The following is a 12,998-nucleotide window of genomic DNA, read 5'->3' on the forward strand; positions in this document are numbered from 1 at the left end:
CTGCAAGGATGGTAAAAACATTATGGACCATAGCGGTAGCAGATAGAAGCAAACTGTAGCTCACGGTGGCAAGACAGCGCAAGTGAGCATGCAGTCAACAGAGCTGCAAATAGTGCTCCACACACCAAATTCGAGATGTCTTATGTTAGAGTAAAAAATGTTTTGGTTCATAATGAAAGTGTGGCGGGACAAGTTAGAATCCTGGGCTACCACATTCTAGATAATTTTTGGGAAACATTGTGATTATATGCTCAGAACAGCCTGCTACTTCTCTCCATATAGAGAATATTGATAGCCTCATACTGACAGGGCAACAGGGTAAGAGGGAATGTGGATTTAAGGAATGAAAAAAACAGATGATATGGAAGTTGGGTTTCAAAATTTTAAATAAAAAGGAACAGCAGAATCATTGGTTTTCCAACAAGTGTCCAGTGGACTTTCAGGATGGTTATATTTGTGCTCCTGCTTGGAGTTTGGTCACGTATCAGCAAAAGCCTCACTATACTGTCATGGTCATTATGTTTCATGCTACGACAGGAAGGTGGACTAGAGGAACATGGATGACAGGCATAGGAGATTCTTCCGCTTATACAGATCTCAACCTCAGCTATAAGCCTCTTTGAACCGCTGCCTCTCCTCTCTCTTTTTTTGTTTGTCTATCTGTCTCCCTCACATCAGGAGTGGTTCATGGTCTATGAGCACAACCGTAGGCCCAGCTGCACTGTGTCTGACCTGGTCATGGGGAACGAGTATTTCTTTCGAGTGTACAGCGAAAACATCTGCGGCCTCAGTGAAAATCCTGGCATGAGCAAGAACACCGCCATCATTACCAAAACAGGTAATGAAATCCCTGCAGAGCGCTGTGCAGCGTAACACGTTGGCGTCACTTTTCATGCCAAGAAGCATCTAATGCACGCTGAGCTGTAGGCCACAGTGTATTCAGTTCAAAACTGAACTGAGCATTATGAAAAGAGGAAGTTATCAGTGTTGGTGATTAACATTTCACATTGAAAAATGACTAAAACTACAAACTGTAATACAATTTTTAAGTATAGAACACAGTAATAACATCAGAGCAAGTTGAGATTAATTGCTGGCCGTGATTAATAGCTTGCATCTAATTTAAAAGAAAATTAATTCACACTGATTATGCTAAACACAAATATTTTTTGACAGAGTGTTAAATAAAATGTAATACTGGCCACGGATTATGAAAGCAACTAGGCTGGGAAATTAACACCTGCCACCAGCCAAATGCTGCCACTGTTGTCGTGTTGTTGCATTTGCTTACTCTCCCAGAAAACTTGGCAGCCAACCAGCCAATCTCGTTTGTGAGAATTGTTGATCATGGTGCCCACCTGACCTCAGGATGAAACAAAAGTCAGCTCCCTGTCTCCATAATTGAAATGGTAATCGGCAAATTAAAACAATTTGCTAGCGTAACAGAATGTGGTATGGCTATTAAAGGCAAGACAATACACTAGGTTATTAATTAAGCCTTTCAGTAGAATGTTTCACAGAGTCCTTGATTAGAGGAGGCTTGAGAGGTGTGACACAAACCAGCCAAATACTTCAGTGAAGGTTAATTTAAGTCATGTCCATCAAAATTAAGATATAATATTGTCTTCAATGCCCCAAGAAACATTCGTCTTTGGCTTCATAAGGTCAAGTCATCAGTCTGAGGCAAGTTTGGAGAGTTTCATGCCAAAGAGACCATGGGGGCGGGGGGGAAGAATGAACCAAATCTTTTTGTAAGGATTTTGTGAAACATCAATGGAAAAACAGAATGGGAAGTTTACTTCTAGACACGAGCCATTCTAAAAGTGGGCAGTGACACGCTCCTCAGAAGGTTCAATTTCCTGAGTTGTGAAGTGGTTGATCTGACTTTCATGTGTTTTGAACTCGTAATATGGAAAAAAAACATAAATGCTGTAAACAGAGTGTGTTGTATTTTTGTGTTTAGAACGCTTGAACAAGACATTGACACCTCTTTCCAATATTTAAATAAGAAGAAACAGCAAGGAGAGAGAGATGGACGAAGTGTGACATTTGACAAGTTACTGTTTAACGCTGATCGTAAAATCATGTTGATTGTTTGTGGGTGATGACTTCAGCAACTTTGTAGTGTGAGAACTGACTGAACCACAGTCGAAAAACCTATGAGGCAAAGCATATCAAAGATTGTTTGATGAGAGAGATGTTCGTGTTTTCTTTTCATGCTGAGGTCAAGTGTACCTCTAACTATTGACCTCCTTTAAAAGGAACAGTAAAATTAAATCCCTCCGGGTATACACCTTAGTTACACATGCAAAAATGTACAAACTATAAAACCCATGATTCAATGGGAAACAAAACTCTGAATATTCTCTTAAGGCCCTGTGCAGGGAAAGTAGGCAGGTTAAAATATTCGGTGCATAAAGAAGCTTGTGTGCATTTTGTTAGAATAGATACAAAATAAATTGAGACATCACTTCTCCATCTGTCCAGGTTTGTGCTATAAACCTCCACCCTTCAAAGAGAAGGATATAAGTGCATCCCCGAAATTCACAGCACCCCTGGTGGACAGAAGTGTGGTTGCAGGTTATGCCACCGCCATTAGCTGTGCCGTCCGTGGCTTCCCCAAGGTATTTACATCTATCGCAAAACAGTGTATGTATGTGTGTGTGTGTGTCAGAGATGCTGTTTCTCTATTTGTGATTAAGTTAAGGATATAAAAGGAATATAATATTATGTCATTATTTTTTTTTAAATCTTTAAGAAGTGTTTCATTTAGCTTAGAAATCTGTGGAATATACAGTAGGTACTGCCCCAGCTTTACCTTTAACAATAAACTAAAGACCTATAGCACCCCCCCCCCCATCCTGTACACTTTACTGATGTAGCTCTGCTGCAAGGGTGCGCCACATATTTCATGTTTTGTTTTTTTCAGAGTGAGCGTACAAGTTTAGAGTGTCAAACAGTGAGTGTTGAACAGTCAGAGAGGATTTTGATGCCTTTGCAGCAGGGGTATATTTTTATGTCTGAAGATAGAACAAGAGGTGGAGCAAAAAGATCTTTGAACACGTTTTTTTTCCTCTCCCAACGAATCGGCAATGATTTGTCAAGTCGAAATGTTGACCTAATTTCACCTCTCCCTCTCCCCACCTCCCTCTGCTCTCCCGCCCTCCCCGACATCCCTCGCTCTGTTCCTGCTCTCCCTCCTCCTCCTCTTTCCTCTCATCCATCCCGCCAAATTTGCATCCTCCTCCAACACACTGTTCCTCAGCCAAAGATCACTTGGATGAAGAACAACATGATCATTGGTGAAGACCCCAAGTTCCTGATGCAGAACAACCAGGGTGTATTGACTCTAAATATACGCAAGCCAAGCCTGTTCGATGGGGGCAGATACACCTGCAGGGCCGTCAACGACCTTGGTCATGACGAGGTGGAGTGCAAGCTGGAGGTTCGAGGTACGTTGTCTGAACTTTCCCTCCCATAATGCCATAGATCCAAGGCAGTAAGTCTCTCTGACAGTCTTCAATGAAGCTCAGCATGACAAATCTCCATCTCCTCAACCCTTTGACTGATCTCTTGTTGTGAAACATCAGTTGAAATTCTCGCCGCTTTGCTCTAAAAATAAATCACCTTATTGTGTTTGTCAGTTAAAGTTTGGGAGCCACAGATGACTCCAAGTTTCTTTAAACAGGATGATCTCCCAGCCTCTCATGCTGATTCAAATTTCTCTTTTCCTCCGCAGTCGTACAAGAGAAAAGAGAGGAGGCGAAGAAATGAGCGACAGAACGAAACAGCAGAGGATACAGTTGAACAGGAATAGTAGTGGATTATGTATAATGGGATAGTCATGAATAAATATGATTAGAATAGATCACTGGTGAGGCTTTAAAGCCAACCCCCCCCCCCCCCCCCCCATACGCTTGCTTTTCACCACTGCTATGATGAATGCCACTTCAGTAATATGCCATAAATTCTAGATTCTTACAGCAAGCTGCCACCTTGTCACTCTCTGACTGAGAGACACCACAGTATAGTGTAGTAGCGCTGCCCTGCTGTGACCACACACAGATGGATCCTTCTTATCTGTGAAGTGGACCTGTCACTGAGCACACTTATAAAACAGCCTTTCATCCATTACGGCTCCCTGTGTTGTCTGTTTTGTGTCCGGGACGTTTTTATAGGCTGGGATGAATTTATGATTGGGATGCAGCTATAGCACTGAAACCAGCGCAGTGTGACCGGCCGGCTGCACACCTTCACCTCCTCGCCGTGGCGTTCGGTGTGGTGATGTGTGAGCAGGGCACCGTCGGCCCTGTGATGGTTGAATGGAGGGATCAGCCTTCAGCCAGGCATGGCCGACATCCTGGAGCCACTGGGATTAAAGGGGTTCTTATACACAGATATAGACCTGCTGTGTCCTTCACGCACACACCCAGAGGGCACACACACCGATTCTCAGACACACTCTCTCTGCCTTCACCCGTTCTCACGTGCTCTCATGCTACATTCCTAATGGCATGACCTATAGTGGTAGGCCTTTACAGATACATAGCTTACACTCATGCTCATGCAAACACAAACACACACTCCAAATCAGGGTCTCATTAGCATCATTCACTAGAGACTAATTAATGCACCCATCAACACTGCCCTAATTAGCTCTCCCACGTCATTACTGAGCAAACGAATTACCGCTAATTTACACACCCGCAAAACAAACACAGCACCGTCTCTGCTGGGAGAGTCCGCCGCGGCTCGCCTCGCACACTAAATTAAAGCCTCACCGAAGTGCTGCAACTCAGGCCGGCGTCCCAAGTGACCCCATCCTCCCTCACACGCACCCCTAACGCCGCCATCTGACTGAAGAGGGTTTGGAGAACAGATCGAGTCAGAGACAAAAAGCAGAAGTTCTGACAGAACTCATCAAACTGTTTTCCAGCCGCAGAACAAATAACATCAGCCTCCTCTGGGGATGTGACGGCACTTTGCTCTCCAGGCCTGTTCCACCACTGACTAGGTCCTGGTCTCATGTCTCTCCAGCAGAGGGGGTAAGAGCACAGTGACAAAGACCACTACTGACCATCATTAGGGTCTGTGGTGTAATTGTGAGTGGCAGATTATTAAGAACTATAACATTGGCACCACATCACTGACTGACGCTCTGAACCTGAAGGCTTCCAAAACACACCAGCCCAATCCCAGCTCTTGCCACCTGCCCTGAAACATTTAACACTTCAGAGTACAATACAGTGAAAACTCCTTTACATTGTAGCATGTCGTGAGAGATTAGTTGAAATAGGGTGAGGACAGAAAATGTCCAGATAAAGCAGGGAAAATCCTCCAGATACCTGAAAGTAGGCCACAATTGGCTGCACAGTAGACCTGCAGTGCAGCACAAAGCTTAAATTTTGAACCCTGTCGAGCAGGAAATGACTCCGCAAGAGTGTGTGGCAGTGTGTGGATTATGTGTGGTGTTGATATAATCTTATTGTCAGTTTACCCGAGACACAGCGTGGTGTGTTGCTCTGTTGATTGACACATGAAAGCGGCGCTGAAGGTACGCTGCACGCTACTTTGCATGAAAGTTTTGTGAAAAACAGATTCTTCAGAAAAAAAAATCTAACAGCGTGTAACCTGGATACTTCACCTGAGCTTTGCCCTCTGTTCCCGCTCTCGAAATTGACGCTCAGTTGCTAAGCAATCAAACTAATTGTATCTACTGGCATCATCCGCAAGACTTAAGAAACTTTCAAAACATGAGATAGTGCAGGTTTACAGTGCTGCTGTCAGTGTGTGTGTGTGTTTGTGTGTGTGTCCTCCCCTCACACTGTTTCAGGAAGCTTTAAGTATAGTGAGCCAGAAACAAAAAAGCACAAAATAACATAGAGCATTTTGTTTTTCCCTCATTCCCTGTGACACACCTTAAGGCTCTTTAAGTTTGTGATGCCTGAATGAATAATTAATGAGGACGCATGGCAGCCCAGGAGTAAACCATCAGCCTCCTCATGCACACTGTATCTGCTCTGCTGTCTCTCCAATATTAGACCAGGCCTGCCTCAGACAGAGACGAGACAAAAGAGAGTGACAAGACGTCTTACCACCAGACGAACGGGAGGCAGAGTCAGTGGGGGTGCGGGCACTCATGTCTGTGTGTGTCTGTGTGTGTGTGTGTGTGTGTGTGTGTGTGTGTGCGCGTGTGTGCGTGTTCAAGAAAAGAAAGACAAGCGATACCAGAGAGACAGAAACAGACCTCCTGAAACAGTAGGATGGAGGGAACTATAATTATGCAAGTAATTATACATGAAATCACAGACTTTGGAGTGAGAGAGGAATAGATAGAGGGAGAGAGGAAGAGCACTGGAGGGAAAACAGCCTTGCAGTGAGTCTCATCCGTGTAATTACAGTATGAGAACTAAACGAAACAGAGGGAGAGCACACACATGTCATATAGGCACATTTACCAGTTTTCTTCTGTCTGTCCATCTACTATTGAACTGCATCCACCTTCACAACACACACACACACACACACACACACTTATCATTTTGTGTTCATCGTGTGATGCTCTTATTTTGGTTCCCATGGTTTAATCTATTGAATACTTGTGGAACTTGAACCCACAGACTGTATATAAAGATAGGCGACATGACAGCTCCTCAAAAGTGAAGGGAAAATGCCTTGATCGCCCCCTGGTGGCTGGCTGCAATATAGGTCATAAACCTTGCATCGTCCGAGTTAGCAGATAGGACATGGACCAAACTACACAACTAAACATCTTGATTAAGAGCCGAGACTGACACACAATTTGTCGAGCGCGTGTAACTGCTTCACTCCACAATCATTATTGGCTCCAAACGATGTCTTCTGCCAAAACTGTATTTACTTGTTTCTTGACCCATCCTTCCACCAAGCTTTGTGGAACTTGGAAACAAACAAGCAAACCAACCAACCAAGAAATGGACAGGGGCGAAAACATAACCTCTTTAGCAGAGGTGATAATGTCTCCTTTGTGAGTGTACGAGAAACAGAGACAGAGCTTCTTCTGTCCAAAATTTATTAGGGACATCTTTACAAAAGGCTGCTCTGGCTCAGCAGGATTGGAGTTTAGGTTATGGACTTACATCGAGGAGGGACTTGTTTTATAACCAACGTGTCAAATTCAAACCCCAACTCAAGTCTACAGCTGCAATTTCTTCTCAACATTTCGCTTTGGCAGGAGCGACACGACAGTGGTTCCGAGCTGGAGCCTTCTCCCTGTTTCAGCTCCTCCTGCTATATCCTGAGGCGCTCTCAGGTGAACAATCCCTCCTGTGTGTTCTGGGTCTTTGGAAGAGTCTCCTCCTTGTTGAAAATGTGTGGAAAACCACAGTAAGATATCCAGGAGAGAACCCCCTCAAGTGAGCAGAGAGTTTTGAACTCCTTTAAACATCACTAAGGCGCAGCTCAGATCCTCAAAAGCTCATTCACTTCAGCTGCTTGTATCCACGACATGTGTATGAAAAGTATTATAAAGTGCTGCAATCATTCCTTCTGTGCACATTGGCCAAACAGATATCATTTCTTGAGCAGCACAAAGTTCATAACTGTCATTTTACTCCTCTAAATATGACAACTTCTGGTGACAAAGATGGCACTGGATTAAATGCCAAACTAGAGACTTCACAAACCAATGAGGCTGACAATTTGTTGGTGTGAAACATCCACTATGTTCTGTAACTACAACTTACCAAAGTTTTACCAGTTGATTGGTAATAGAGCATCTTAGTCCTCACTCTTCCCCTTCACCGTCTTAACCGCCAGAACATTGATTGCTCTTACTGTAATGAGTCCGTCTGCAAATTTAAAAATGATTTTGATATGATTAAAAAAAATCGAAAGGACTTTAAGATCAGCATCAGTAAAGAAGTTGAGTTTAACCCTTTAAAAATTATGACATCACAGTCAGCAGAAGGTTCCCGTAAGTGGGTGCACACGTGTGCGTCTGTGTGTAGGAGTTTAATGTTTTGGCACACACGAGTGAGTCACATATTGCGTATGTAAATCCATCTGCCTAGTGTGAAAGGAATAGCAGTGTGAAAATCACCAAAAACGTATGCAAAACACTGATAAACTGCTCTGATAAAGACGAAGAGTGGTTGAGACAGACACTTAATAGGATGGCGGCTGCACAGTACAAACAGCCAGCCTGAAATATTACCACGTAATAAACTCCTCCACAACGGCTTAGTCGCAGAGAAAAAAAATATATGATGAGCTTAACAAATATTCAGATGAGGAGAGAAGGACGGTTAACAAATGGAAACTGTAGTCACAGAAATAAAGCTTTTGTTGCGTTCTGTCAGAGAATGCTAGAGAAGCCCCTGGATGTGGAGCAGTAACTATGGTCAGTTCTCTACTGGAATTACGTCTGATGATTGATCTGCATGATCATGTAACAGACGAGGAGTACGAGGCCGTTTGAAATGGCAGAAGCAGCCTCAGGTGCAAACACTGCTCCATCATGATGTCTCCACACTCCTCATGACGCAACTACAACACACACACACTGAGGGAAAATGGAAATACTGTTTACTGCGACTTGATCTGTGATTATAAAACGTATGTCATTCCAGTGCAGATTGATTTTACTCATGATCACTAAAGGCTGCTTCATACGTCAGTGCAGGATTGTTGCAGAGGCAGGGCTACACCTTTGTTAGCATTTATACCATAGACAGTAATTAAAGATGGACGATGCATCTCCACTTCCTCACATTTCCCGGAAATGAAGCCAAAATATTCCACAAACGAACACTGCCTACTTGCGTACTTGCACACCATAGAGATTGGGAGATGGAGCCACTGTAACATGGTCTGGTCGATACATGCACTTGACCAATCAAGAGATTAGTCTCCACTGTCAATCATTACGTGTCACTTCATTTTTATATATTAAAACAAATCAATTTGATAGAAAACCATCTTTGAAAAATAAATTGACTTTTTAGATTAACACAGAGGAGCCAGGTTTGGATCCAGACACTTTAGCTTCACTTTTGTGGAGCTGTCATGTTGGCCATCTTTATATACAGTCTGTGATTGATACTTGATACGTGAGCTGATGTATCTGCGTCTGCGTCGCTTATCATCACGTCCCAAACACTAGCCATTGTGTTGAATTTTTTGTGTGTCCTTTAATCAATGGCAACTGAAACTGAGCAAATCATGTTGGAGTAAGAACTACTATCCCGAATACTGCAATGCAGAGACGAAAGGAGACGCTGGAGGAGATGGTGGGCACGACCCTGATATCCAGCCCCGTCCATCATTTTTCCAACGCAGTTTTTTGAAGAAGATTTCATGAACTGCAGCAGCTCAGCCTCAGCATCATCTGAGACGCTCCACAATCCCTCCACTCGTAGTCTGAGAGTTGGAATTAAAGCGTCGCAGGGAGGGAGCGAGGCCTGTTCTGAGGGCTCCAAAGGGCGGGCCTTCCAGCTTATGAGCTGCTTGATTTTCGCATATTGTTCGGTTGCTTCTTCACCCCCCTTCCTCCGTTTGTGTTCTGCTTGTGTTTGATCATAACGTCCTCACCTCTGCCACCTCCTCCTCATTAACTCCCAGGAATCTTGCAACTGTTGAAATCATCTCTGCAGTCTGTCACAGTACGAACTCCACCCTCCCCATAAACACACACTCCCCAGAGCAGACGAAACTGGCACGACTAACAACCAATCTCTGCACTTGGGGAGTTTTCTTCCTCTGCAGTGAAAAACCCTCAGTGTTGAATTAGATTTGCTTACTCGTGCTCACCCGTCTTCAAAGAGCTCAGATAACTGAATATACCTTTTATTCATTTCATGGCACAGCAATTGTTTTTTTTTCCCCACTGAGCAAATCCCAAGCAGGTCTTTGGGGAATAGACTTGTGTATATGGCTGCGCTTTCATCTGCATTATGTTTAGTAATTGTATTATTATTTGAGGATATTGTTTTTGCTTTTTCTTAAAAAAACTACTATTTGTTATATTTTTCTGCTTTGCCGTTTGTGTCCTTTTGGCGAGAGTCTTTAGTTGAAAGAAACTCATCTGCGATCACAGTGTGGAGAAAAAAAAAATGCCTTGAGGTCCCGCCATTAAAACAATTAAGCTAAATTCACTATACTTGCCAAGACAAAAAATGGAAGTACTTTATTTTAAAGAATCTTAGGTTGGAACAAAGTACAGTATATAAAAAGTGCAAGAGAGGACAAGCTGAGCAGAAGATTGTCATGGTTCAAGAAGAACAGTGATTATTGCATGATGTGTGTTCACAGATTTCTTTGATGAAGACAATAAGGGCAGCTCGACTTTAAAGAGATGCAGAGATCTCTCTCTTTCCTCCTTTATCATTAAGGCTGGGGATTATTCTATCGGCCCAGTTTTGTGTCAAGAGCGATGTTATTAGTTTCCCCGTGCTTGTATGACCACAGCCTCACAATTAGATCTTTCCGATAAAATCAAAGCCTATTGATGCATCAGAGCTGTGGAGAGATATTAATTATTACCGACGGATCTAAAATAGGGCAGATTAAATTTCACAGTTTTGGCACTTTTTTTTTTTTTTACTCCCCCTTTTCCTCTTTGACACAAAAGAAAAGTCACACAAAGCATTATCGGTTGAGATTCTGTATAAACGCTTTCTTCACATCTCTTGTCTCAGTCAGCGCACTGTCACATTCAAAGCCTCAGTGTTATAGAAGCTACTCATAGGGGCCTCAAAAAATAGAAATAAGCAACTTTTAATAGCTCTCAGATGAGAAGTCAGATCCAGCTCACTGTCGTTGAGGAGTCCAGTCAAGTTGTGAGTCCCTCTGGTGGGTAAACAAAAACTTTAACTTTTAAAAAATGTATTATTACACAACAGAGGCAGGGTACTTGCTGCAGAAAGTTTCATGCTGCAGATATTCTTGGCCATTCTACTTAACTCTTGTCTCATCTGAGGAAAGGGGATCTATCAGGGTTGGTAAATGAGGCAGTAAATATGTTTGACTAGACAGTCAGCTGTGAAAGCTGTTTCAACTAAAATGTCTACGCTTTATGTCCTCCTCTGTTGTAAAGGGAGCCTCACCTTCCACTGGAACGACACAGTTAGTTTCTAATGCAAAATGCCTTTTGTGTGTTTACACATCTGAAAAAAATACAAAATCAGAGTCGGTGTAAAAACCTAGCACCATCTTCTTTTTCCATGCCTACATAATCCAACCTCAAACTCTCTACAGGCCGATCCATTCTATCCATCCATCCATCATCTGTAACACTTGTCCTTAGAGGGTTGTAAGGGAGCGGGAGCCAATCCCAGCAGACATTGGGCGAAAGGCGAGGTTAACCCTGGACAGGTCATCAGCATATCACAGGGACAACGTACAGAGACAAACAACCCCCAGTCAATTTAAAGTGTCCATCAACCTAACCACTATCTGCATGTATTTAGATTGAGGAGGCCACAGTACCAGGAGCCAACCCATACAGACACAGGGAAACAATGCAAACCACTGTGCTCCCACAAACCAGCCTGCTTATCAATAAAGGTTATTGACATAAACCTTTTTCATATTGCTTTATTTTGTCTTCGCTCGTAAAATTAAAATATTTGCGGAGGTTGTGTTTTGCCTGCGTTTAGTTGTTTGTTTGATATTTCACAGGATAAAGCAAAATCCTACAGGACTGATCACCACAAAACATGGTGGAAGGATGAAATATGGAAGAGAATAATTCATTAATTTTTGGATATTTATAAATTGTGAAATAAAATTTGGTACAAATCTAATTAAAAATCTGCATCTAAATTTAAATCTGGTGGACTGTGACAGAGGTATACACTACTAAGTTGTGTAAACATATAAGTTTCCCTCACTTTTCTTTTGTTGTGCAGGATTGACTGCACATATATCATCATTTTAAACTTTATATTATCTTATAGAAAGTGTCGTGCTCTACTTCTAACTGTACAAAATGTTTTCCAAAGTTAATTGGGATGACAAATGAGGTTGGGATGCTATTTTAAGGGCTTCAGTCATTAGACATCACACCACACCCACTGCAGCTTTACAATGAGAACTGAATTGAACTTTAACTCGTGGCTGGCGGTCGGTGGCTGCAGCAGGGCCGGACCCAGTCAGAAGCCGGCTGCTGTGACAGTCGTTCACTTCAGTCTTACTCCAGTTCACATCATCCCAGGGGACGAGACAGCGTTTGACAGACAGGCATGCAGCTGAAACACTTGAGAGAGGACAAGCTGAAGGTAAGTAGTGCAGGAGGAGAGAGGAGGCTTAGGCATAAGGCACTCGCTCTGTAATCATGTTTGGTTCTTGCAGAGAGTGCACAAGGAGAGGACGCAAACATGAATGGAGACACACACACAAACACACACACACACACACACACACACACACACACACGTGTTAAAGACAATCGGCTCACAAAGCCACACAGCCAAAACCTATCAAAGCTCAAATCCATCAAATTCATGCATGAAGAGTACACAGGTGCAGACACGGCATGTTGAGCTGCATAAAAAGTTGACTCAGTCTCTCTCACACATGCAAACACACGATGTATGTGTAATGTATAAATATATACAAATACATATATGCATGTTTAGTTTAACTGCAACAACAGTCTTGTCTATATTGAGGAGGAGAGAAGGGAGGGAGTGAAGATGGTGTAAGGCGGAGGGAGAAAAGAGGTAGAGCGAGGGGACGAGTGCAGTAGTCCTGAAAGCGTTTGGCTCTGCTCGCATAGTTGCCATGGTTTCGAGATGTTTCCATGGAAATGCTAGCTGCCAATAAAATGAATTTGAGGAGGATCTTTGCAGCAGGTTGGCAGGAAGGTGAGAGCGATGCGGGAGAAGGGGACGACAGGAGCGGCAGAGTGGGGAGGGAGGAATGGGGGAGAAAGAGAGAGAGAGAGAGAGTGGGAGGCCACACTCGCTCCCCTAATGCACCAGTCACCTGCATGGGCGGAAGACAAGGGGAAGAATTTA

The 12,998-nt window shown here is 43.2% G+C and overlaps 1 protein-coding gene across 2 annotated transcripts in view; it reads left to right on the plus strand.

The window, feature by feature from the left end:
• The window catches only part of mybpc2a (myosin binding protein Ca), a 38,427-nt gene extending 34,295 nt beyond the window's left edge, over positions 1-4,132 (plus strand). For both annotated transcript variants that reach the window (XM_069524483.1, XM_069524484.1), the window contains 4 exons: positions 679-838; positions 2,488-2,624; positions 3,266-3,452; positions 3,740-4,132. In XM_069524483.1, the coding sequence (XP_069380584.1) occupies positions 679-838; positions 2,488-2,624; positions 3,266-3,452; positions 3,740-3,774 (519 nt within the window). In that variant the 3' untranslated portion in view covers positions 3,775-4,132. The remainder of the gene's footprint in view (positions 1-678; positions 839-2,487; positions 2,625-3,265; positions 3,453-3,739) is intronic.
• The last annotated feature ends 8,866 nt before the right edge of the window (positions 4,133-12,998 follow it).

The sequence above is a fragment of the Paralichthys olivaceus genome, chromosome 5 (genome assembly GCF_024713975.1).
Source record: "Paralichthys olivaceus isolate ysfri-2021 chromosome 5, ASM2471397v2, whole genome shotgun sequence".
Classification (NCBI taxonomy): domain Eukaryota; kingdom Metazoa; phylum Chordata; class Actinopteri; order Pleuronectiformes; family Paralichthyidae; genus Paralichthys; species Paralichthys olivaceus.